General features: G+C 45.5%; 1 protein-coding gene across 3 annotated transcripts; it reads left to right on the top strand.

The window, feature by feature from the left end:
• Positions 1–22689, top strand: nmd3 (NMD3 ribosome export adaptor). 3 transcript variants are annotated; one of them, XM_056283548.1, is made up of 16 exons: positions 1–225; positions 610–700; positions 918–1052; positions 1217–1313; positions 2028–2108; positions 4837–4965; positions 5907–5997; positions 7352–7430; positions 9592–9688; positions 12863–12980; positions 16200–16345; positions 16714–16826; positions 16995–17067; positions 17212–17318; positions 18923–18993; positions 19295–22689. In XM_056283548.1, the coding sequence occupies exons 2-16, from the start codon at positions 657–659 to the stop codon at positions 19426–19428; spliced, it is 1515 nt and encodes a 504-aa protein (XP_056139523.1). In that variant the 5' UTR covers positions 1–225; positions 610–656; the 3' UTR covers positions 19429–22689. The 3 variants fall into 3 exon arrangements, with proteins under 3 accessions (XP_056139523.1, XP_056139521.1, XP_056139522.1); XM_056283546.1 differs by having other exon boundaries at positions 1–409; XM_056283547.1 differs by having other exon boundaries at positions 2–212.
• Positions 22690–26939: the final 4250 nt, after the last annotated feature.

Genomic DNA, 26939 nt, shown 5'->3' with positions numbered 1-26939 from the left:
CAACACGGGGGGCCAAACTGACCAGAAAAGCTGTTATTCCTTGGACGTGTGTGAATTATATACAGGCGCCTTTAGGTCATTTTACCCCGGCGAGCCAAGACGACCCCCGGGGTCCTTTTGGCTCCGATGACGCCATCAAGCCGTTCCTGGACCACGGTGGGGAAAACGTGGAGGGTGTCAACGCGCCGAGGAGCCGACGCTGGTCCACTTTTGTAACTATTACAGGTTTTCACTTTTTGAAATCAAACCATATGACCGGTGTTCTCTACGTAGTCTGCACAGTCCTGCGTAGATGTCACCGAACATGAGAGGAAACTGGTCGATTCAGCGCCGCTGCTTGTATTTTTGAAATAGCATTGCCCCAAGCTAGCAGTGTTCGCTAGGCTAACTACGTGTCAACCCTCATCTTGTTAAGTCATTTTCTTTTCATCTATGGATCTTTTAGTTAATACGAGGTTATTAACAACTGTCAGCCGCACTTACGTAATTGTTTATGTTAATCTTTGTATTTGACATGTAGCTAACCATAGCAAAGCTTACCCTTAACGTTAGCTAGCTGTTGTTTTGACGGGGTTAAGTCAATCTCTCTCTCTTTTCTCTTCCCTACAGGGGCCGTTCCCACTGAGCTAAAGAGCACCACCATCACGCCACCCAGAATGGAGTATATGAAAGCTCCTGCAACAAGTAGCCAGGGAAACATGTAAGCATGGGACATTGAACAGATGTTGTGGTCTAATTTTCACAGATTTGTTGGGTTGTGTAGATTGACACATCTACGAAAGCACTGCTACTGATGTGTAAAAGCTATATTCCATTTGATATTTACACAAAATAGCCACAACAGGTAATGGCTACAGGTATAAATTCCAAATCCGCTTTTCCTACTGAGGATTTTGACTGTCTGCTCCGTCATCCAGCCTGTGCTGTACCTGCGGCATTCCTATCCCCCCGAACCCAGCCAACATGTGTGTGGCCTGCCTGCGCACTCAGGTGGACATCTCAGAAGGGATCCCCAAACAAGTCACAGTGCATTTCTGCAAGCAGTGTGAAAGGTTTGTTCCAAATATATGAAAAGCTTTTTATATTCTTTCTGTCTTGAAAAATTCTACCAAGCTACACTAGGTATGTTAAACAATGTGAACCCTGAATTCAGAATTTGACGGGGACAGACAAGTTAAGGTATTGTAATGAATGTAACATTTCCTTGTACACATAGATACTTGCAGCCACCAACGACCTGGGTGCAGTGTGCTTTGGAGTCCAGGGAACTACTGGCCCTCTGCCTGAAAAAACTCAAGGGTTCAATGACTAAAGTGAGCATCAATCATCTTTAGCACCTACATAATTTTCCTGCTTTAACAAATGTGTTTGCTTCAGCAAGAATATTTGCTGATTTCAAGTCATATCATTAGCATCAGTTATGAGACTAGGGCACCAGAATTGGCCAACAATATCAGAATTATCAGTAAGTCCAGTTTGCAAGTTGGAAGCTTGTCATTAAAAATGTCCTGCCAGAAATCATGGAAGTTGTGGCTGCAGTAGATGGTAAGAGCAAAAAATCAATTCCATACATAATGCGCACCCTGTCCAAAAAAAGGCTTTTCTACTTTGGTGATAAAACAGCAAAGAAATTAATTTACCTGCATTGTCCACCTTGTTATTTCCAACTCTAAAACCAACCAAAACTACAAACACACAACACTTGTATTTAGAAATGCATAATTACCAATCTCCAAGGAAGACTTGGAAGGCAGCAGTACTCATACTCTGATTTACCTCTTTATTGTTCTTCTCTCATCTTACATGGTTTAAGCTATGAATATTATTCAAATTTTAAATGCTCGGCATTTAAAGTTAGATTCAAGTTTTTTTTTTCCAAATACTTGCTAAGATATAGAGCTCAAACTAGAGTAAATCTGGAGATATAAGACTTGAAGTATGTTTTTTGCTAAAGTTTAATAGGGTTATTTAGTTACAAGGTGTGAAAAAAGCAAAGTCAGTACTTACCAATACCTCCCTTCTGACAGGTACGCCTAATTGATGCTGGTTTCCTGTGGACAGAGCCACACTCCAAGAGAATCAAGATGAAGCTGACCATTCAGAAAGAGGTGAGGATACAGAGAAAATGTGATGGGTATGACGGAGACATTTTCTTATAATGGATTAGGTACAGAGATGGACAACATTTATTTTTGTCACGTGGCAGTGAGTGCTTGACTGCTTCAGTTAATCTTTCATGATTCATCCTTCTTTAGATGCATAGCAACTCATGGACCTTATCAAGAACTCGCCTCATTCACTCTCATACTCACTCACATACCCAAGATTGGCTAGTCCATCTCTCTGGGAAAAGAGATGTGGAGGCAAAGAAACAAAAAGTGATAGCAGAGCTCTGCAGTTGTGTTCAACAAGGCTTGAACACAAAAAATAAATTAGTTTCAAGTAATGTAGAACTGAACAACTTCGTGTTAAGTCCCTTATGAATCCACCTCAGAAGGAATATACAAAATTTCCTCCCCTGAACTGCCTGCAATTCTCTTGAAATGTATGATTTTGCCAACTTTGTTGTTGGATTTACTTACTTTTCAGATCTCCATGGCAATTTAATTAATCAAAAGTGACAAATCTAGAGATTATTTCATCTTTGGGAGAACCAATACATTTAGCAGATAAAATTATATAGCAGCATGTAATCCTGTTTCGCACTCCACCGCTTACCCATAATAATGAGACTCAAGCAGGGCTCAGGACTAATTGGCTTCTTGGGGACGATGGAGAATGTGTTTGGGATGAACAGAAATCTTCCCAGGGATGCCTCTTTTTATATGTAATTATTTATCATCTATTTATTTATCTAAAACTATCGCGTAGCAAATGACAAACTGAACCGAGCACTGACTACAACAGAGCATGTCTTCTTTAGCTGTTACTATAGTCCCTATCACCGACTGGCACTGCGAGCTGCTTGGTGCTAGCTAGCTAACTTTAGCCAGGCGCTCTGATTAACCATTGGCGGTCACTCACGGTCAAGTATGACCGTCCGCCCTCTGGGCCCCTCTGGGTCCTCAGGTGGGTGTAGAGGCCATTCTTGGAGCCACATAATGGGAGTACGCCTGCGCAGGACAGCTTTTTATGTGGAGTGGCTGATGCGCCTGCAGCTACAACACGGTCCTTGGCAGGGGGTGGCCAGAGTCCAATGGCATGGAGAACCAAGACGATAGGGGACCACCCTCTGTTTCCGCCTTCACTGCCGTTGTGGCCTGGAGACATCTTCCGCCAGTTCCGCGGTTGAGGCCTTTGTTGGATCGTATAATACATAATTAAAACTACTAATGTCAAGATTTTTTTTTTACCAATGCAATTAATTAAATAGAAATAAAATCATTTATTTCCTAATCAATTGAATAGTGTGTTTTTATGCAAATAATCACTATAGGTAACAATAACAAAGTAAAAAGACAACATTTAGAATTTGGGACAGTTTACACCACTGACTTTGGGATGGTTCAAATTATTTTTTGGACCGGTGGTGAAAAAAGGTTAGTCTGGAGCCCTGGACTCAAGTCTTTTGAGGGACTGCTGTGAGTCTCCTTCGGCAAAATAGAATATGCTGGTCGGTCTCACTAAAAGGACCATTGTAGAGTCCCTTATCTACACTGCTGAGGGTTGGTTTTTAAAAGATGTAATTTAGTCTTATGCCTAAAAAGAAATGCTTGATTCCGTGTATCTACTACTACTACTACTACTACTACTAATTTCGGCTGCTCCCGTTAGGGGTTGCCACAGTGGATCATCCATTTCCATCTCTTCCTGCCCTCTTCCACCACGCACCTACATGTCCTCCCTCACCACATCCATAAACCTCTTTGGCCTTCCTCTTTCCCTCTTCCCTGGCAGCTCCATATTCAGTGCAAACTTGACTCCGTGTATGTTGTTTAAATGTTATCTTGACTGGTGTCTGTAGTTTCTCTAAATATGAAAATGATTTCTTTGTTCACAATTTTGATGTCACTTTTAATCATTCCTTTTTGGTTGGTAGAACTACAAGTAATGTCAATGAGGTGTGAGTTTCAGCAAAAGTGAAAGAGTTGCAGCATCCAAGTTGTGAGAGGCCAGGTCTCTGCATTGGGTCGAGAGCACTTAAAACATGACCTTTGCATAGAAAACAATTCAAAGTATGGACAGCACTTGGCGTATGTCTCCAGCGAACACACAGCCTGAGTCCACTTAACAAAAAATTCGCCAAGTTCTCACTTACTTGGACTCAATAGAAGTAGTGCTTCCGCTCTCTCCTTGCTGAAAGATATTTTAATGTTTTAGTTAAGTTTGTGGCTAGCTGCCAAAACCAATAATGGAGGTGTGAGATGAATCGAAGCAGGGATGACTGTTATGACCATTGTCCAAAAAGATAATCTCTCACACAGCATACACTGAAAAACATTTATAAAAGGTTAAAACATGGAGTCGAGTATTCTTGGCGTAGCTATCTTCAGTGTTTGAGCCGAGCAAGTGCTGCCAGTCGCTGTCATCTCAGCTCCTTGACCTTTCATGAGAACATGAGCCTTGTAGTTCTTGAGGCCAAGTCTTTTGTTTGTACCATGAGAGGGTCTATGTAATACTGCCCCCACATCCTACTGGTCAGGTACTTTCCAAATGGCGAAGAAATGGCAACTCGGGACAATAATGAGAGAGTGCCCCATTTCTTTTTAGTTCTCTTTCTGAGAGTCTTTTTGCCCAGAAAAACTTGGTTGAATACCAGACTTCAGTAGCCACTGTTCATTATGGAGATACAGTTGGTGATGCGGTTTGCCAGAAGTCGTCTTTCTGTCTTGCCAGGTGATGAATGGAGCCATCCTGCAGCAGGTGTTTGTAGTGGAGTTTGTCATTCAGTCCCAGATGTGTGACGACTGCCACCGTGTGGAAGCCAAGGACTTCTGGAAGGCTGTGGTTCAAGTAAGGCAGAAGGTAGGTGTCCCCTGCCCAGTTTGAAAAATTTCACATTTATTTTGATCTGTATTTCTACTCTATATTTATTGTACTTGGGTTATAGAGGTGTTTTCTTTTTTTTCCACATTTCAGTTTTCCTAAACAAATGTTTAAAAGTCTGTAATCAAATAGGTTGTGTTTAACATGTAAACTTGCAGTAGACATGGTGATTTTACCTGTCACTCTTCATGCATGTTTGAAGTATTTAGTCACTTGATTAATTCATAGTTGAAAGTACTGGTGCAGTTTCATTTTGCTGAGTTTTCCTAAACCTGGTCGTATGGGAGCGAGAAACCTCTAAAAAGACTTATCTCAAAGGGTTTGCCGATTAATCCGCTACTGGAACCAAATAACGGTGTGATGATTCACAATGGGGAAATAAATGCATTCTGGCTTCTGCACCCTTTGATTCGACCTGCTTTTTCTCACAGGCCTGTTCTCCTCAGTCTGCAGCCACTAAAATGTCTGCCGTTCAGTAGCTTAAACAGTTCTCACACAGATGCCAAATGTGATTTCTTTGTAACTTGGTTACATTTTATGCATCAATTCCATTTTTAACTTACTCCGTCGGGCACTTCCATTTTCTGTAAAACTAAGTGGAGACCCTGGTGTGATTCTCATTTGAGCCCTTACACTTGCATCCGTATTTATCGCTAATGTATGGAAATGGACCACTCGTAGCTGCGCTGAAGGAGACTGGAGGTAGGTGGATGTATTAGTGACTGAGTGGTTTCGGTGGGAGTTGTCCATCAGGGTGTTCACATAGTTTACAACAGGCTTTGACTGGAAATGGTTTTCCAGACGCCAAGCTGTGTTTATCTTGAGTTTCAAACCTTTTTTTTTTCTCAGCAGATGTGTGAATTCATTTTGCTGTCAGCATCTTCATATTTCAGTGAGGCTTGTATTTTTCCATTACACAGACTGTTCACAAAAAGACGTTCTACTATTTAGAGCAACTGATCCTCAAGCACAAACTGCACCAGAATACCCTCAACATCAAGGAAATACACGGTAGGCCCACGTCATCTTGGTATGTGTGTCACTTTAAATTTGAATATTGAAAGTAAATTTGAATTTCCCTAAAAACGTGCTCCAAAAGTAAACAAGGAAATGCCGTATTCTAAATAGATTTCAGATATGTAAATAAATATTAGAGAGTGCTGCAAGTGTGGCAAGCATTATGAAAACTCAGGTCACTCAGTTTAGTTTGAAGGCGGAAACGAAGGCAGAAACACAACAGTAAAGTTTTGGGAAATGGAGGGCAGTGACAGTGAGCTCAGTCGTGTGATAGTGCACCTTTTTTCTAATGTCTTCTGAAAAATCACTGTCTATGCTTGTGCCTGAACACCCACCGAAAATCATGTTGGACAACCAATTACTGCCCATTGGACAAGCCTATATTTATATTTAGCCTTGAAATGTGAGTCATGTTTCAATATAAATGTGAGCTTGTTCACATTTTTTCCAAGTAGCGAAAAGGTTTTTTTTTTAAAAGTGGCAGTCCTTGTGTGTGTGTGTGTGTGCGCACACATGCATGTTAATACTTGTGTGTGTGATAGACAGAGGGCAAGATATGCACACACACACACACACACACACACACACACACACACACACACACACACACACACACACACACACACAGACCAACTTCCTTCCACAGCATGTCAAACCATCAGTCACGCTTAGAAATGGGGAGCGTGTCTCTTTCACCACCACTGTAACTAATGCGGATTAGAACTGAGCGGACTGTAATGATGTGCTGAGTGCTAATTACCTTTTCCAGTAACAGGCGGCAAACCATGCATGCACATCACGTCCACCGATCAGTTCCTTAACAACATCTGGGGTGTGGGTTTCAGAAGTGCACAAGATGTGAACTTAAATCAGCATGCCGTGATCAGACCAAGCATTCCAGACAAAGTGCCAGTCATGCAACTGGACTCGTGCCCTATTTACAGACACCGTCTTCTGTGGTGTAGCTTATCCCCCAACAAACACACAATTGTACACACTCTCAGTCATATATATACACACAGTCAGGCAGGCACACATGCTGTGCATTGAGTGATGCCCCAGCAGTGATACTCCTTACTCTTGGACAGGGTTTTAACGGGAAGTTTGGCTCGTTGCTCAATATAAATTATCTCCATCTCGGCAAGAGTTGAAAGCTTTGTTGAGGCTTCACCATGTGGCTGCCATACTTTTCTCCCATCCCCCAAATGCTGTTACTTGAGTGTGTGTTTCTCTGTGTGTGCCTTTCACTTATACACATGGGCGACACATGGGGCAACCTGCACATCGTGTCTGAGATGAATTTATTGATGTAGTGTTTGATGGTATTTTAAATTTTCTTCCCTCTCAGAGGGAATTGATTTCTACTTTGGCTCCAAGCAGCATGCTCAGAAGATGGTCGACTTTCTTCAATGCACTGTGCCCAGCAGGTGAGAACTTCCCAAAACATGTGCCTCTGAAAAGGTTGTGCTCATGGAGCGTGATATTACAAAAATATTTCACTTTATTTAAATGCCGCTTTTCACCTCCAGAGTGAGTGCCCAATGTAATCATGACTTTACAGTCATTTGTACAGTCTAGCGGCCCTGGATTGGATCATGGCTGTCACATTTCACAATGTTGCTGCTGATCGTATGATGCCCATATAAAGATTTCTCAACTGACCTGATCTCAAGTTACCAGAGAAATAAGCAGATTTTGTGGGGATAAACTAACTTGACATGCTAGATGACTAACAAGTCCTACTTGCAAGGGTAGGAAACAACTGTTTCTCAGTAGAAAACGGTTTGATATGAGATGTACAAAATTCAAATGTGAGGAAAATAGCATAATAGTTTGCAGGTTTACTCAGTGGCTCATTGCCAATAAACCATTTTACTTTTTAAACTTCAATGAAACGATGACCACTGACTGTATGAGTTAAGCGATCTTGAGTAGAAACTGTGTAAGTACAGCTTAAAAGTCACGTGACATAGAATCACTTACACAAGCAAACAAAAAAGTAAGATTTTGTGATTTTATTGTGAAATGCCAGCATGTCCACATGTTCGGGGGTAAGTCTTGATTTCAGTCTGTTCGCTGTCGGCCTATTCAGTTACAGTACAGGTGTAGTATGTTTATTTCCATACGCTTGATTCGATGTGCTTGAACTACTGGGCGGGCGGCACGGTGGCACAGTGGTTGGCACAGTCACCTCACAGCAAGAGGGTCCTGGGTTCGAGCCTCGGGGTAGTCCAACCTTAGGGGTCATCCCGGGTCGTCCTCTGTGTGGAGTTTGCATGTTCTTCCTGTGTCTGTGTGGGTTTCCTCCCACAGTCTAAAGACATGTAGGTCAGGTGAATCAGCCATACTAAATTGTCCCTAGGTGTGTGTGTGTGTGTGTGTGTGTGGGGGGCCTGTGATGGATTGTAGGGGTGCAATGATTAAAGTCGACAAAAATCGATGACAAAATTAGTTGCCATCAAATTTAATTGTCGACAATTCGTCAGTTACGTCATCGCACATGCATTTCACGCTGTGGAACTGAACTAAACATCGTTTCACTGGAGCTGGTGATGGAAGCAGCTAAGGAGTGAGGCGTCTCACTTCCCTCCCAACTCAGAGTTGCACGTGCGCAAAAGCGACTGGGAACAGAAGCGACAAGACATGGAAACAAAACGTCCTAAAACATGTAAAGTCCGGGAGCATTTCACCCTCAACGTGGCAAAGAAAAGGATGACCTGCCAGATGTGTGAGGTGGACCTTGCTCATCATGGGAGCACCTCAGTAATGCAGGAGCATGTGAAGAGGAGGCACGTTGCACATCTGGACGATGCGGACGCGCCTCGGTAAGATAGTTAGCTTGTTAGCTAGCTAGCTCTGTATAGACGGAGTTGTCTTGCTTTTAACATTAACATAAAGCCAGTACAACTCCATCTATACCCGCGTGCAGGATTCTGAGAGTTTAAAAGAGTAATGTTACCCTTCTGCCCGACAAATGTCTTTTTTAATCAAATTCATGCGGTCCGACTCTGAACAAGAGTGAAGGTACCATGGATGGCTTCATGCAAAAGAAGCAGATGTGTACACCGCAGCACGCGACTGCCCTCACTGAGTCAGTACTCCACATGATGGCCAATGACATGAGCTGCTGTTCTGTGCGATTCATTATCTGACTAGTCGATTAATCGTTTCAATAATCGATGACTAGTCGACTATCAAAATAGTCATTAGTTGCAGGACTAATGGACTGGCGGCCTGTCCAGGGTGTCTTCCCTCCTGCCGCCCGATGACTGCTGGGCTAGGCTCCTGCATCCCCGCGATGCTGAGTAGGACAAGCGGTTTGGATAATGGATGGATGGATGGATGATTTGTGGGCATCCATAATTGAGACACAAATGACTGGAGCTGAGCAGCTGCAACAGAGGTAGACTGTAGGAAACTGCAAGTTGTGTCCTTCTGAAAGACATCTCATCGCATATGGGCGCTGTAGAATAAGTTGGGCTGTATTGTTGGTGTGATTTTTGCGTTACCTGGGACTAAATGCACTTTGCAGTGTCTGTGTTGCAGTTGAATTCAGTCTGTATTTAAGCTGTTTTCCTCTTTTCAAAGGTCAAAGACATCCCAGCGCCTTATCTCCCATGACATCCACTCAAACACCTACAACTATAAGAGCACCTTCTCTGTGGAGATTGTACCTGTCTGCAAGGTATTCAGCAACCTATTCTGTTATTGCTCCTTTTAGTTGAATCTTTTTTGTTTTTTCCACCAATCCCTCCGTTCTTGTTTCAAACAAGCCGTAACAGTCCTATTGAGTCACATGGCCCAGGGAAGAGAAGCCTCTTTATTACTGGATAAAAGAAAGTGTTGTCTTAGAAAATACCTGTTCCACTGAGATGAGGTTGGAATCTGAGCCGGGCCAAGAATCGTTCATGTTATATTGGTTTACTGCCTTTGTTTGTGAAAGCTAATCCGTAGGCACATTCAATAGCCAGATGAAATGAATAAGAACTGACACAACAACTCAGCAGTGAGATGGAAAAAAATTTTGGCACACGTGTGTTCATCCTCACCCCCCCCCCCAAAAAAAGACATTAATCCCATAGAAGAGACAATGTGTATAGTCAGGCGAGGTGATGCAGACACTTGCATTTTAAAATGTTAACTTAAAAGATTGCAGTTTAAACCTTAGATGTAATCTGATCACATCGTGGCGTAAGTTTGTTATGTTCTTGGAACTGCTCAATAGTCCGCGACGTTTGCCTAAAATAATATCTATCATTTTTTCCACTCTAAGCCTCCATACTTATAAAGCCACAAGAAATACTTCAAACCATGAGACAATCATTGTAGTTTTAACGACAACAGGGAGATTGTAGGTGATGCCCACAGTGTCATTAATAATTAGCAGTCATTAATATTCAAAGTACATTCTTTTTGTTACTCTTGCTATGATGATGATAGAAGTTATGGGGGCTATTTTTGCCTTTTTTCCTTCTTCCATTTCTTACATACTTGGACTGGTTTTCATTGAGAAATGATTGGAGGTGTGGTTAAGCAGTGTTTATAAGAGGAGTCAGTTAATGGCAGCAGTTTGCATAAATACGCCTCAGGATACGCCACTTTGAACACGCTGTTCAGGACACTACAAGTCCACACCTTTCAGCTCAACACCATCAAACCTAAACTGAACTAGCATACCAAGACGGAGTCCGCTGCTTACGGGAGCTGAGACCAATATGGCCGAGGCCTTGTCAGAGGGACCTGCTAACTAATAGCCTGCTACCTCAGTAAGCTAGCCTACCTCCCGGCTATTTCTCTCGTCTTGGAAATCAGTCCTTTTTCCTGTTTCTTCCCTCGTTTCCATCTTTTTTACACACTCCAGGTTAGGACTAGTATTGCGTGTTTAACCCTTAACCCCTAGACCCGACTAGTCCGTTACAGTGATGGTGATTATTATTATTATTAATAGTCAATCTTTGTTCCAACCCTCCCCTATGGTCATGAGCTTTGGGTAGTGACTGAAAGGGTGAGATTGCGGATACAAGCGGCTGAAATGAGTTTCCTCTGTAGGATGTCTGGGCTCAGCCTTAGAGATAGGGTGAGGAGCTCGGACATCCGGAGGATGCTTGGAGTAGAGCCGCTGCTCCTTTGCGTCGAAAGGAGCTAGTTGAGGTGGTTCGGGCATCTGATTAGGATGCCTCCTGGGCGCCTTCCTTTGGAGGTTTACCGGGCACAGCCAGCTGGGAGGAGACCCCGGGGTAGACCCAGAACTCGCTGGAGGGACTGCATGTCCAATCTGGCCTGGGAACACCTTGGGATCCCCCAGGAGGAGCTGGAGGGCGTTGCTGGGTAGAGGGACATCTGGAGTGCCCTACTTAGCTTGCTGCCACTGCGACCCGACCCTGGCAAGGCAGCTTAAGATGAATGATGAATGAATAACCTTTTCTTCCCACTGGCATAGAATCAGTGGTCTCCATTTAAACTACCAGTTTTCTTTTTCACCACCAGTGGGAGGATGTAAAGTAGCTGTTTTATTATCCAGCATCCTTTTTGGATTGATTTGCATTGTTTGGTAGGTCAGTGTTCAGATTTGTGAAAATTTTAGTGTGGATATACTCCCGATATAGCCACAGTTTTTGATAATCCATAAAAATGTATGGTCCCCAAGATGTCCACACTCCAGTACCAGCTTGATTTTCACTTATCATATTTGGGTACAGGGGCGGCACGGTGGCGCAGTGGTTAGCACAGTCGCCTCACAGCAAGAAGGTCCTGGGTTCGAACCCCAGGGTAGTCCAACCTTGGGGGTCGTCCCGGGTCATCCTCTGTGTGGAGTTTGCATGTTCTCCCCGTGTCTGCGTGGGTTTCCTCCGGGTGCTCCGGTTTCCTCCCACAGTCCAAAGACATGTAGGTCAGGTGAATCAGACTAACTAAATTGTCTCTAGGTGTGTGTGTGTGTGTGTGTGTGTGTGTGTGTGTGTGTGTGTGTGTGTGTGTGTGTGTGTGTGTGTGTGGGCCCTGTGATGGACTGGTGGCCTGTCCAGGGTTTCTCCCCGCCTGCCACCCAATGACTGCTGGGGTAGGCTCCAGCATCCCGTGACCCGAATTTGGATAAGCAGCATGGGTAATGGATGGATGGGTATTTTGGTACAATAAAAGGACGATTTTGAATATCTAACTTGAATCTCCCACTTAAATTCTTTCCACAATGGTTGTATGTAACTCTGTGTCCCGCCTCACGCATATTTACTTCAGATACCGTCATCGTTAATAACATTAATAACATTCATCTCTAATTCCCATCTCTCTTTTTCTACTGTGAGAATCCTGTAATAAACATTGCTGCAGTTAGTGGGGTCCTTGCATTCTTTGTGGATCACAAAAATCACTCAAAGGGGGCTCTTTCTCAGTTCGTGCATAATTAAATACTCTGTGCAAAATGGGTGCAAGTTCGTCCTTAAAGACCTTATAATATTCCCCTGGATATCCAGCAATCCCAGGTGACTTCTTTTTCTTTTTTTATGTCCAGGGTTTTTAATAACCTCAATTTCGTCCCTAAGGATAGACTGCAGCATCTTTTCTGCCTCCTCTTCACCCAGTTTGGGGAAGTAGAGATTTTCAAAAAGGCTCTTATCTTTTCTTCCGCACTCGTGTATGGATATATGGAATAGTTTTGTGCATGCAGGAATGACAGGAAAGCTCTAGTTGCGAGTCCCATTCTTTGTTTTCTATGTTATTCTAAATGTTACGTTTGGAAAGGTGTATGTAGTCCGTACATAGATTTGTAATCTCTGTTCTATGATAATTTGGGTTTTTGGGTTTGTGAGAAAGGGTATTTTAGAGTCTTAGTTTGATCTCATTCGTTGTGATTGATTGTCAGGACAACGTGGTGTGCCTCTCACCGCGGCTTGCCCAGAGCCTGGGGAACATGGGTCAAGTGTGTGTGTGCATCCGTGTGACCAGCACCATCCACCTCATTGACCCCAATACCCTGCAGAGTGAGTATTTATTTCTACAGTTACACTGCTACACTTTGGCCAAGTCAGTACTAGAGATGGCCGAGATAATCAGCCCGCTGTTTGTCCTTGTGTAACCATGTTGATCAAACATACATAATGAAAGAACTAGACCGGCGTTTTTACCGAACAGGTTTTCTTGAGCAGCAGGGGTCATGGGGAACAGACTACACTTGAGGTTTACCACTGAAAATATATGTGCACCGTGGCGCAGTGGTTAGCGCTGTCGCTTCACAGCAAGAAGGTCCTGGGTTCGAACCCCGGGGTAGTCCAACCTTGGGGTTTGTCCTGGGTCGTCCTCTGTGTGGAGTTTGCATGTTCTCCCCGTGTCTGTGTGGGTTTCCTCCAGGGGCTCTGGTTTCCTTCCACAGTCCAAAGACATGTCGGTCAGGTGAATCGGCCGTACTAAATTGTCCCTAGGTGTGAATGTGTCGGCCCTGTAGGCCTGGCGGCCTGTCCAGGGTGTCTCCCCGCCTGCCGCCCAGTGACTGCTGGGATAGGCTCCAGCATCCTGTCACCCCAGTCGGGATAAGCGGCTTTAATAATGGATGGATGGATGGATGGATGGATCATAAAAACACACTGAGTTAATGTTTGTGCTCTTTTACATTAGTGATGTTACACTGCTTGAGTTTTATGTGCCGCTGCAGCCGGGACGCGAACCCGGTTCTCCCGCACCACAGGACTTTTATTTAACAGACTGTTAAGGTCCATGTCAGTTGACTGATACGGATGGTCTTTATTATTGCCTTGGTGTGTAATAAGGAAATGGTGTATCAGCAATGGGTCAATTACTAAATCTGCAGACTTTTACACTTATTTCCATGCTTCATATCTTCTTGGTATTACCACGTGTCCTATCAGTGGGGTAAATGAAATTATTTCAAGTAAAGCTGTAGAGCCCAAACTTTGCAAGCCAGAGCTCTCATAAGCTCAAAAAGAGTTGTCTGGCTTGTGAGGATAGTTGAACTCTGCCAACATCGCTTGTTTGTTTTTTAAGTTAGTTCAAAGAAAATCAATTAGCATCCGCATTCCATCATGTCATGTGTAATTAGCTGCAGCCCAGTGTGTCTGGATGTATTCCACTTTCTCAGTATTTTGTAGAATGGTTTCCTACAAAGTAGGGCGGCATGGTGGCGCAGTGGTTAGCGTGGTCGTCTCACAGCAAGAAGGTCCTAGGTTCGAGCCTCGGGGTAGTCCAACCTCGGGGGTCGTCCCGGGTCGTCCTCTGTGTGGAGTTTGCAAGTTCTCCCTGTGTCTGTGTGGGTTTCCTCCGGGGGTTCTGGTTTCCTCCCACAGTCCAAAGACATGTAGGTCAGGTGAATCGGCCGTATTATACTGTCCCTAGGTGTGAATGTGTGTGTGTGTGTGTGTGTGTGTGTGTGTGTGTGTGCGCGCGCCCTGTGTGATGGCCTGGCGGCCTGTCCAGGGTGTCTGCCCGCCTGCTGCCCAATGACTGCTGGGATAGGCTCCAGTATCCCTACAACCCTGAGAGCAGGATAAGTGGTTCGGATAACAGATGGATGGGTTTCCTACAAACCTGTGATCTCAATAACACATTTATGCACATTGTCTAGGTAGTGTTTTACATGTGAACAAGGATAAAGGTTCTCGGCTTCACTGCAGTTACGTAGCTTCATGACTTTGAATGTTGTAGGTAGGGAGTTTAAAGTGGGGGGGGGGCTGATAGCCTTGATCGAGACGGTGACCGTAGAGAGAGACAGGAAAGGCCTGGGAAAGCGAGGGGATGACATGCAGCAAAGGGCCTGGGTTGGATTCGAACCCAGGCTGCTGCGGTAAGGACTCAGCCTTGACATATGGTACGCGCTCTACCAGGTGAGCCTCCGGGGCGCCCCCGTCCATTGGCCTTCTTGCACCAAGTAGCCAACTTACTCCTCTAAAATGCAGAGGCCTCCGTCATCGTTAGAATCGCAGCTACGCAGCATCACATGCGTGTGCGTATTTGTCAGTGTTGGTTCATATTAAGCAAAGCCTGAGACGTGTCCTCTCCATGTTTGTGTCGGCGATTGAGCCGTAGAGCGGTTGCATGTGCTCAGGTCGGTTCTGACCCCTGGTCTGTTGGCCACATGTGAAGCAGCTGCTTCCTTCTGTTCCTAATCAGAGCACACCGCGTGAGACAGAAACATACCAGAGGAACTGGATCTCGCCGCACGCCGGCGTAGCCAGGTGAACTCTTACCTTCTGGAGAGATCGCTAATCAGTACCAAGACGTTGGAAGATTAGCAATGATGTGTTTCTTCCGGATTTGGTTTTAATTGCTGATGATGTGAGAAGTTGAGGTTTCCGTCCCTGACAGGATTCTGACAGTCTGAAAAGCGGGGCAGGCTTTTTTAATTACTGTTCAAAGACGAGGCTATTTTGGTTTCAGAAAGTTTGCAGCGCTGGCAGAAGAACACTGACAGCCGCGAGGCAGAGCTGGACTGCAGCAGGCAGTTAGGTCCGCTACAGAACACGTGTGTTTCTGTCTGCATGTCGACCCGTATATCTATTTAGAAAATTCGTCGTACGGTAATATAACTCGATAAAAATCAGTCTCGTGTTCATAACATGGCCTGTGTTCATCCCCAGTCCATAGATGGAGTTTTATGTCCTGTCCTCTGCTGATTCGGGGAGGGCTGCAGACTACCACATGTCTCCTCCCATACATGTGGAGTCACCAGCCGCTTTTCACCTGACAGTGAGGAGTTTCACCAGGGGGACGTAACGCGTGGGAGGCTCACACTATTCCCCCCCAGTTCCCCCTCCCCCCCGAACTGGTGCCCCAACCGACCAGAGGAGGCGCTAGTGCAGCGGCCAGGACACATACCCACATCTGGCTTCCCACCCATCGGCAGACAAGGCCAATTGTGTCTGTAGGGATGCCCGACCAAGCTGGAGGTAACACGGGGATTCGAACCAGCGATCCCCGTGTGGGTAGGCAACGGAATAGACGCCACCCGGACGCCCATGTTTTCATTGTAGAGGCTGTGTAACTGACTGGCATGTAAAATGTCAATCTGAGCCCCTGACTAGAGTAGATAACAATCTGAACAATATCCAGTAGGGGTACGGTGTGTCACATGACACACACTGTTTTTTTTGTGTTTTTTTACATTTCTGTTTTGCCTGCCTTTCTTATCAAATGAGAACCGTAAAGCTGTTTGCCACTAATAAATGCATTAATCTACTCCAACTTGCTAGTTGCTGAAGTGGATGGCAGCACGTACTGGCGAAACCCCTTCAACAGTCTCTGTAACCCACGGCAACTGGAGGAGTTCATTGTTATGGATATTGGCATCATCCGCGACCAGAAGCTTGGGGCGGGAGCTGGCCTTCGGTCCACTAAGGTAGGTGTGCGTGCGTTGTGGTTTGTGCATCTGCTGCACAATAGATTGCATTATGGGTAAACATGACCTGTTTCTCACAAGCACAATCAACAGAAGACAATTTTAAAAAGTGCACTTGATTGTTTATTTAAAATGGTATACAGGCTGGCGTTGCAGTGATCTGTCACTCCTATGCCCTCTCTCTCCATCTGGGACACTCTCTCTCGGTCTCTACCTCCCTCCCTCCTTCCCTCTCCTGCTGTGTGTGTTGGATTTCTTTTTTTCTAGGCTGAAATGAAAGCTCAAAATGAGAATTTTAGGTTTACGATGTACTCAAACTGATCTTTTTTTTTTCTCCCTCTCTCTCTCACCATGTACATGTGTGACAGCACACCCTGGCTGAAGTGTGGGTCCAGAAAACATCAGAGATGAATACCAGTCAGCAGTACTACTGTCGAACATTCCTGGGCCACCTGCTCAACATAGGAGACCTGGTGCATGGGTAGGTGTAGGAGTCCCCACATAAGAGGATGTGAGGAGAGAAATGCAACAGTTGTTATTAGCATTATTGCTGTGGTATATTTTTATTTTTGTGTTGGGGGGGGTAATGCGTCATTGAGCAACACGTATGTGACAGATAAAGCTGATTCAGAACTTCTTATCCCGACAGCTTTGACTTTGCCAATTCCAACATCAACGATGAGCACTTAAATAAGATGAACCCTCACTATGTTCCCGATGTGGTAGGAGACGTTTTGTTTGTTTTTCACCCCCACTATCTACCTGAACAAACTTAGGATCCACCAAACACTGTGAAATGGGTCGACACTGGCCTCTAGTGGAAATACACAGTACTGGTCCCATTCTCGATTTGTGGGCCATTTCAGGTGCTGATCAAGAAGAGCTACGACCGGAGCAGGAGGGTGAAGCGCAGGAACTGGAAGCTGAAGGAGCTGGCCAGAGACAGGGAAGGCATGGACACGGACAATGAAAGGTACGAGAACATACACAGTTTGTCAAACTCCTGGTTTCTCTTAAAATGTCTAGTAGTCATGATGTCGCCCACTGCCCTTCACCGATGAAGTGTTTGAAAAGTTGCTTTTACTTTGCATTTGAAAGTGTTTCCATATCGTCACCTTCTCAAAATAATGCCCTAAGTCCTATTTTCAAGTTTAAAAAAAAAAACAGAATAAACTGAAACAAATATAGAATATATATTTCTTTATCATTTCACACAAAAAGGTGTTCTGTTTTTTGAAAAACTTGAAAATATGACTTAGGCCATTATTTTAAGAAGGTGATGATATGGAATAAATAAATACATCTGTTGTGACTGTAATAATATTACTGTGAGATACTGTCTACTTGGAGCAGCACAACGGTTTGTATTTGAATTTGGCCCTATTGGAAGTTGAAGATATCAAAAGTGTAGTTAAACAGGGGACATATATAGCAGCTACGATAATCTTGCTTATATTGTTTCATGAAAACACGAATTAAGGTGTTAGAATAATAATTCTTAAAAGCCTCTCTCTGTTTAAGAGAGGCTGTGTATGAAAATGAATAGTATCTGAGATGGACTGATCAGGGGGCGGCACGGTGGCCTCACAGTTAGAAGATCCTGGGTTTGAGCTCCGGGGTGGTCCAACCTTGGGGGTCATCCCGGGTCCTTCTCTGTGTGGAGGTTGCATGTTCTCCCCGTGTCTGTGTGGGTTTCCTCCAGGGGCTCCGGTTTCCTCCCACAGTCCAAAGACATGTAGGTCAGGTGAATCGGCCAAACTAAATTGTCCCAAGGTGTGTATGTGTGTTGGTCTGGCGGCCTGTCCAGGGTGTCTCCCCACCTGCAGCCCAATGACTGCTGGGATAGGCTCCAGCATCCTTGCGACCCTGAGAGCAGGATAAGCGGTTTGGATAATGGATGGATGCACCAATCAGATTTTAAAGGCTAGCCTGATCTGTGGTTTTTTCATACACTGTATTAGCCGACACCAGATTTGATTTCCTCTGTTTCTGTCCTCAGTAGCAGTTTCATTTTTTGTGCAAATATAATACATGATAATGAATTGAAGAAATCGACCCGCTCGCTGGGTTAATATGCCACGATTAAGACCTTTGTGTGGTTGAAAGATTGTTGGAAAAGGAAACAAAAAGAAGCATGAATCCGATGTGCAGACTTTTTTTATCATATCCAACGGCTGGTTTAAGAATTTGGGCTATGCATATATTAACCTTTTTTACGTGTCATCATGAGCCAGCTTTCTGAAATAACTCTCTGCTGGTCTAACAAAGCAGTAGAATTATATCCATTATTTACATGTAGGTCGTTGTTATAGCAATGCACGTTTTTTTGAAGAGGTAGAATTCAAGGACAAATATCTACAATTTATTACACTCGTGTCACATAAAACATAAAAGGTTTTCACTGGAGAAATATCTATTGCCCCCCAAAACACAGCAAATATTCAATTTTGGAATAAACTCATTATATACCGTAACTGCCTGTCGACCTAAGAAAACATGTCTGTTGTATCGGAGCAGCATTTGACCTAAGTGGGCCTTTACAATGTTGACATGCTGTACTTGCATTGATTTCCTCAGGCAATATCAGGACTTCCTGGAGGACCTGGAGGAGGATGAGGCTCTCAGGAAGAACATCAACATATTCAGAGGTGAATAATTGGAAATCGCAGATGCCGTAGAGCAGTGGTATTCAATTATGTGTCATGGAGGTCCATGTGTATGCAGGTTTTCATTCCAACTCAATACTATCACCCGACACCACTTGTTCAACTCTCAGTAAGTTACACGTATTTGATTGCAGCTTTAAGTTGCAATAGCGAGGCTCGTGTGTTTGTCAGTGATTGCTTCACCATCTCCCATTCCAGTTTAATCCACACAAGTATGCGACTGACTGACCTTTTTTTAGTGTCACTGCCTAGGTATTAAATGAGACATCACTCTGGGTTTCAGATGCATCCAAAATCCCGGTGGAAAGTGATACCGATGATGAGGGAGCACCCCGCATTTCCCTGATGGAGATGCTGGAAGACCTCAGCCTATCGGATGCCACAGGAGGAGAGGGTGCTGACATGATGACAGACTAGCCAGTCCGGAGCCTGTTGGTATCATACTGACAGCTTACCTGTCCAGTGAGGATTCTGCAGGAATTGTATTGGCAGTCTATCCAGAGTCAAATATTACATCTTTTCAACCTCCAGGAGACCATGGTCTTACTCAGCCGGTCGCAGGTGGGCCACCATACTGTATTTGTAAGGTGGTCTGATTTAGACACTCTTCAGAGTTGAGAAGCAGACTTGTGGGCTTGAACGACACCACTTTGTTACTAGATATCTTGTGCTTACAGTCACGATCAGGTTGCATAGAGAGAAGACACGTTCAGTGCTACGCACTGGTCATTAACTTAGGTTTTTTGACCCCTTCCCTTGTTTTACGATGTGGAAGTGATCTGGAATGCAGTGATGTGGAACTATACTCAAGTCAAAATAAATATTTGCCCAGCTGCACAGTTTTCTTGGACACGTGCTCTGTTAAAGGTGAAGAGTAACAGTATGGCGTGGGTTACTAATTAAAAAGGTAAAAAGGGGCGTCCAGGTAGCATAACGGTCTATTCTGTTGCCTACCAACACGGGGATCGGCGGTTTGAATCCCCGTGTTATCTCGGGCTTGGTCGGGCGTCCCTACAGACACACTTGGCCGTGTTTGCGGATGGGAAGCCAGATGTGGGTATGTGTCCTGGTCACGGCACTAGCGCCTTCCTGGTCAGTCGGGGCACCTGTTCGGTGGGGAGGGGGAACTGGGGGAAATAGCGTGATCCTCCCACACCCTCCTGGTGAAACTCCTCACTGTCAGGTGAGAAGAGGCAGCGGGTGACTCCACATGTATGGGAGGAGGCATGTGGTAGTCTGCAGCCCTCCCCGCATCGGCAGAGGGGGCGGAGCAGCGACCGGGATGGCTCGGAAGAGTGGGGTAATTGGCCGGGTACAATTCGGGAGAAAAGGGGGGGGGGTAAATTCAAGATTTAGTTTGTTGTCATTTTCATTTTCATTATGTACCTGCGCACATAAATAAAAATGAAATGCCGTTTCTCCCAGCCCCCTCCTAAATAAATAAATCAAATAAAAAGGTAAAAAGGCTTGAAATAAAGATGAATGGATTGGCTAAACTTCATCTATTCCTGTTGGGAATTAGAAGACTGGTTCGCACAGAATGATAGAAAAACGACCCGGCACCAGTGCCCTTGAGCAACACGGTGAAGATCCAGATCCAACACATCCTGCATCCTGACCTCAAAATGGTACGGTCAACTGAAAAAAGGACTTGCTTCCTCGTGGAAAAATTGTCATAAAAAGTGTGGCTGGTGGCTACATCCACCGGAGGGGGGTTAGACTTATTAAAACGGCCTGTGCCCTGGTACGCTTGCGTTCATATCCTTTCATATTAAATCAAATCTAGACGTATTGTTCCCCGAGTCCCCAGGTAGAAATGAGACCGCAGAAAGTGATCTGAAGAACAAGCTGCAGAGTTCGTATTATATTGCTGTGAAAAGATATTGTCATTTGATAGAGTCGGTGTGGAACAGCACCCCACCCATGTTCTGGCCACACCAATGCCCACACAGCACCACTGCCAAGTTGTGCCGTGCTTCCAAATTTGTGCCCAAGGAACGTCACATCCACATCACGTCTGCTCAGACAAAATGAAAAGGTTCACTTAGCCTACGGAGGGAAAGACACACTTTTAAAGAAAACGTCAACCAATATGGCTTTTGCCTTTTATCTACTAACTGTAGGGCAGTGGCGGCTGGTGCTAAACATTTTTTTTGGGGGGGGGGGGGGGTTTACCTTGGTGCAGCACCCCTGACAGCTGCTTTACTGTCCACAGTCACAGAGTTATTAAGAAGGACCATGTAGCCTATAGATTTTATCAGGGTTGGTAGACGGTGGATGGTTGACAGTTGAGACGAGGCGTGGTGGTGGGTGTGAAGATGATTGACAGCCACGAGAATTGTCCAATCACATTAGATCAAAAAACATGAAAACGATACCAATTCACTGTCAACAAAAGTGGGAGTGTCTGGGGCAGCACAGAACTGCGCCCCCTGGAAAACCAATCAGACATATTTAACACGTTTAAGTATTTTCATCTCTTGATGTTTGAAGGGCGGCGCCCCAGCGCCCTCTACTGGCCAGTCGCCACTGCTGTAGGACACCAGTATATGGTTATAGAAAAGTCACTTTGACAAGGAGGCTGTCATGTCAGTGCGTGTTCGGCAATACTGTAACCCTGCATAGGCTGGTCTGCTTGCAGTTACTCAACCAATCATACAGCACTAAATTATTTCTGCTGTGCCAAATCTGACAACAGAAATAAGTGCTGATTGAACGCAGACCTCAAGATCTGCAGGACAAGGGCTACGTGAGCAGGGGCGTCAATTCACTAGAAGCCAGGGTATGGCAAAGTCAGATGACATCACATCTGACATCACGTGACATCAAATCAAGTCCCTCAAATTCTCATTCCATCTCAACCATGTGGCTCTGTGCCAGTAGTTGGCTACAGCCATTTCATTTACACAATCGCGTCACCCTAATACAGCCAGAGCCTTGACTGGTCCACCTCGACATTCCTCATCGCCCGCAACGGAATCTGTATCCCCGCCACAGGGGGAACGCCTCGGCCCTGCTACAGATTATAATATGGCAAGGATGTATTATTGGTTTTCATGTTTTTCAACGTGAAACTTTTTTCCACAAAATTAAAGATGGCTACTAAAAATAAAAAATGGTCACCGGTAAATGGACAAAACCCCACTGGATAAAACCACACAGTCAGCAATTCATTTAAAACACGGAGAAATGTGTAATTGACATATATTATTTCACACTGACCAGGCAGCCAAGGTATGGCAGCTGCCATACCCAATTGACACCCCTGTACTTGAGGACTGGGATGGGAAACACTGGGCTGTATTTTTATATATGAGGCAGCAGATTACCACTTTAACTGCTGTCAGAACATTAATGTATTTTGGTTAAGGGGCCCGTACGGGTGATTCTTCAATATGGGCCACTTTTGGCTTTTGACATTTTGAAAAAATAAAAAATTTCTTTAAAATCTGTTTTTTTCTTTTTCAAAAGCTCTGTTAGTGGTGTGGAACAAATATCTCAGCACAGCTTTGGTCGTCCTACAAAATAAGTTTGATGGTATGATGCTTTTTTCAAAGTTGTGACAGCAAAATGTGATGTAATGACACGTGATGTAATGACAGTTTTCACTGGAGAAAAAGTTGGCTAAGTCTTAGACTTGCTAAGCTAACTTGTTAGCTACAATGGATACAGGTGAATAAAGAGACGTGTTATTTCTGCACTAAAATACTCAGCTAGTAGCTTGTTTGGTAATGAGGCCTAATAACCATCCTGTCAGATCAGGACATATAAACCTTCACATCACATTTGTGACACATTACATGTCCAGAGGCAGCTAGAGAGGAGGAAGGGTAGGAGTGTGGAGGTGAGAGTTGGAACTTTAAATGTTGGCACTATGACTGGTAAAGGGAGGGAGCTGGCTGACATGATGGAAAGAAGAAAGGTAGGTATACTGTGTGTGGAGAGACCAGGTGGAAGGGGAGTAAGGCCAGGAGTACCGGAGGTGGGTTCAAACTCTTCTACCATGGTGCGAATGGGAGGAGAAATGGGGTAGGGGTAATTCTGAAGGAAGAGTATGTCGAGTGTGCTGGAGGTGAAGAGAGTGTCAGACAGAGTGATGAGTATGAAGCTGGAAATCGAAGGTGTATTGCTGAATGTTATCAGCGCATATGCCCCGCAAGTTGGGTGTGAGATGGAAGAGAAAGAAGAATTCTGGAGTGAGTTGGACGACGTGGTGGAGAGGGTACCCAAGGAGGAGAGAGTGGTGATTGGAGCGGACTTCAATGGACATGTTGGTGAAGGGAACAGAAGTGATGAGGAGGCGATGGGTAGGTATAGAGTAAAGGAGAGAAATGTGGAAGGACAGATGGTGGTGGATTTTGCAAAAACGATGGAAATGGCTGTGGTGAATACATATTTCAAGAAGAGGGAGGAACACAGGGTGACGTACAAGAGTGGAGGAAAGTGAACACAGGTGGACTATATCTTGTGTAGAAGGCGCCATCTAAAAGGGATTGGAGACTGCAAGGTGGTGACGGGAGAACGTAGCTAGGCAGCATCGGATGGTGGTCTGTAGGATGACTTTGGAGACCAAGAAGAGGAAGCAAGTGAAGACACAGCCGAAGATCAAATGGTGGAAGTTGAAGAAGGAAGACCGTTGTGTGGAGTTCAGGCAGGAGGTAAGACAGGCACTGGGTGGTAGTGAAGAGTTGCCAGATGGCTGGACAACCACTGCAGAAATAATGAGGGAGACAGCTAGGAAGGTACTTGGTGTGTCATCAGGACAGAGGAAGGAAAACGAGGAGACTTTGTGGTGGAATGAGGAAGTACAGCAAAGTATACAGAGGAAGAGGTTGGCAAAGAAGAAGTGGGATAGTCAGAGAGATGAAGAAAGTAGACAGGAGTACAAGGAGATGCAGCATAAAGTGAAGAGAGAGTTGGCAAAGGCAAAGGAAAAGGTGTATGGTGAGTTGTATGACAGATTAGACACTAAGGAAGGAGAAAAGGACTTGTACCGATTGGCTAGACAGAGGGACCGAGCTGGGAAGGATGTGCAGCAAGTTAGGGCGATCAAGGATAGAGATGGAAATGTGCTGACAAGCGAGGAGAGTGTGCTAAGAAGGTGGAAGGAATACTTTGAGGGGCTGATGAATGAAGAAAATGAGAGAGAGAGAAGGTTGGATGATGTAGGGATAGTGAACCAGGAAGTGCAGTGGATTGCCAGGAAAGAGCACCACAGATGTGATGTTTGCTTTGAGAATGTTGATGGAGAAGTAAAGAGAAGGCCAGAAGGAGTTGCATTGTGTCTTTGTGGATTTAGAGAAAGCATACGACAGGGTGCCGAGAGAGGAGGTGTGGTATTGTATGAGGAAGTCAGGAGTTGCAGAGAAGTATGTAGGAGTGGTGCAGGATATGTATGAGGGAAGTGTGACGGTAGTGAGGTGTGTGGTTGGAATGACAGATGGGTTCAAGGTGGAGGTGGGATTACATCAAGGATCGGCTCTGAGCCCTTTCTTGTTTGTAATGGTGATGGACAGGTTGACGGACGAGATCAGGCAGGATTCTTCGTGGACGATGATGTTTGCGGATGACATTGTGATCTGTAGTGAGAGTAGAGAGCAGGTGGAGGAGAGCCTGGAGAGGTGGAGGTATGCACTGGAGAGAAGAGGAATGAAAGTCAGTAGGAGCAAGACGGAATACCTATGTGTGAATGAGAGGGAGGACAGTGGAATGGTGAGGATGCAAGGCGTGGAGGTGATGAAGGCATATGAGTTTAAATACTTGGGGTCAACTGTCCAAAGTAACGGGGAGTGCAGCAGAGAGGTGAAGAAGAGAGTGCAGGCAGGGTGGAGTGGGTGGAGAAGAGTGTCAGGAGTGATTTGTGACAGAAGGGTACCAGCAAGAGTTAAAGGGAAGGTTTACAAGATGGTAGTGAGACCAGCTATGTTGTATGGTTTGGAGACAGTGGCACTGATGGCAAGACAGGAGGAGGAGCTGGAGGTGGCAGAGATGAAGATGATAAGATTTTCACTGGGAGTGATGAAGAAGGACAGGATTAGGAACGAGTATATTAGAGGGACAGCTCAGGTTGGACGGTTTGGAGACAAAGCAAGAGAGGCAAGATGGAGATGGTGTGGACATGTGTGGAGGAGAGATGCTGGGTATACTGGGAGAAGGATACTGAATATGGAGCTGCCAGGGAAGAGGAGAAGAGGAAGGCCAAAGAGGAGGTTTATGGATGTGGTGAGGGAGGACATGCAGGTGGCTGGTGTGACAGAGGAAGATGCAGAGGACAGGAAGAGATGGAAACTGATGTGCTGTGGCGCCCCCTAACGGGAGCAGCCAAAAGTAGTAGAGATCACATTTGGGACGTGAACAAGTCATGCTGCTGCCATGACTGCTCACGTGCATCTGGCACTTCTCGTTTCCATGGCAACCACGTTGTCGTTTGAAAAACGTTGTTGGTCTAAAATGTTGGGTGTGATGTGATGACATGTATAAGGAGCAGCCATATTTAACTATAAGAATGTGCAAAGTGCACATATATAAACCATATGAATGTGAAATATGTCTTTTTACATCATTATGAGAAAATGCAAAGTAAAGCTGTAATGAATTTAACCATTTTTATGGCTTTATTATAGAGGGAAGTTAAAGTCTGGGTTGGGGACAAGCCCACAACACTGAGGTTCTGACACATTTGAATTTTCAACGTGTTGATAAAGTATTAACACGTCATCACTGACACACACATCCTTTCTTCATAGCTAACACGACCTAGCTAACTAACACAAGGATTGCTTTTCTTCTTTTCTTGAAACTACTCTGCCCTGGGGACAGAAACACTCCCTTAGTTGTAGAATCATACAGTTCTGATCCGGATCCTGATTTGCGGTACCGGTACTGGACAGACTCGGTAAGCCCCGTGCAGCATGAGAAATCACTGCGCTCCTCCGTGCGCGGGATGCGTCCTTCAATACGTCCAGTCGGTGTGGGGGTGGGGGTGAGGAGTGGGGGAGGTCCCGGCAGTACTTCCCATGCAGGCAGCCTGTCTGCAGAAACGGACCTCGCCCGTCTTCTCCCGCGGAGCTGCTGACGCCGAGAAGATTGCGCAGTGTGCGTGCATGTGCGCGCGCTGATCCAAGCAGTCCTCGTGTTTACGCATCAACACCGGGGTCAAGTGTCAACATTCAGCTGACGCAGATAAGAAGCCTGGGTAGGAAATGACGGATTCCTACGATGTCTGTCACCGGACCCGACCCATCCGCCGCACGTGTTGCTGCTTGGAAAGCGGCGCAGACCTGCACCGTCCGAACCCGGCGGCGCAGGCGCAGACCTGCACCGTCCGAACCCGGCGGCGCAGACCTGCACCGTCCGAACCCGGCGGCGCGGTGGTTCAGCACGGGGGAGTCTGCAGGTCCTCCCAGCGTCTGCGTGGGTTTCCTCCCGCAGTCCGAAGACATGCAGTCCAGGTGACTCGGCCGTACTACGTTGTCCCTAGGGGGTGTGTGTGTGTGTGTGTGTGTGTGTGTGTGTGTGTGAGTGTGTGTGTGTGTGTGTGTGATGGCCCGGCGGCCTGTCCAGGGTGTCTCCCCGCCTGCCGCCCAGTGGCTGCTGGGATAGGCTCCAGCATCCCCGCCACCCTGACAGCAGGATAAGCGGTTTCATGGCTGGAAATCGGCACAGACTGCATCGTCCGACCCCCCCTCCCCCGTGGTTGTAGTTCTTGTTGTGGTGTTCGGGTTTGCATGGGACAGAACTACAGTCTCCACCAAGATCCGCCAGGCCGGCTCACTTCTCACCTCTAATCAATAAGAATGCCAACCACTCAAAATCTACCGCCCGTGCTGGAAGGAAGGGCGCTTCTGCCAGCGTGACTACCACGCATGAAATTCTCCCCAGTGCACGTGGGGGGGACGGGGGGGGGCAGAAATGGGATTATATGCCAT

This window comes from Lampris incognitus, chromosome 7 (genome assembly GCF_029633865.1).
Source record: "Lampris incognitus isolate fLamInc1 chromosome 7, fLamInc1.hap2, whole genome shotgun sequence".
Taxonomy (NCBI): Eukaryota; Metazoa; Chordata; class Actinopteri; order Lampriformes; family Lampridae; genus Lampris; species Lampris incognitus.
The sequence above is the reverse complement of the archived record's forward strand: the minus strand, read 5'-3'. Positions and strand labels throughout refer to the sequence as shown.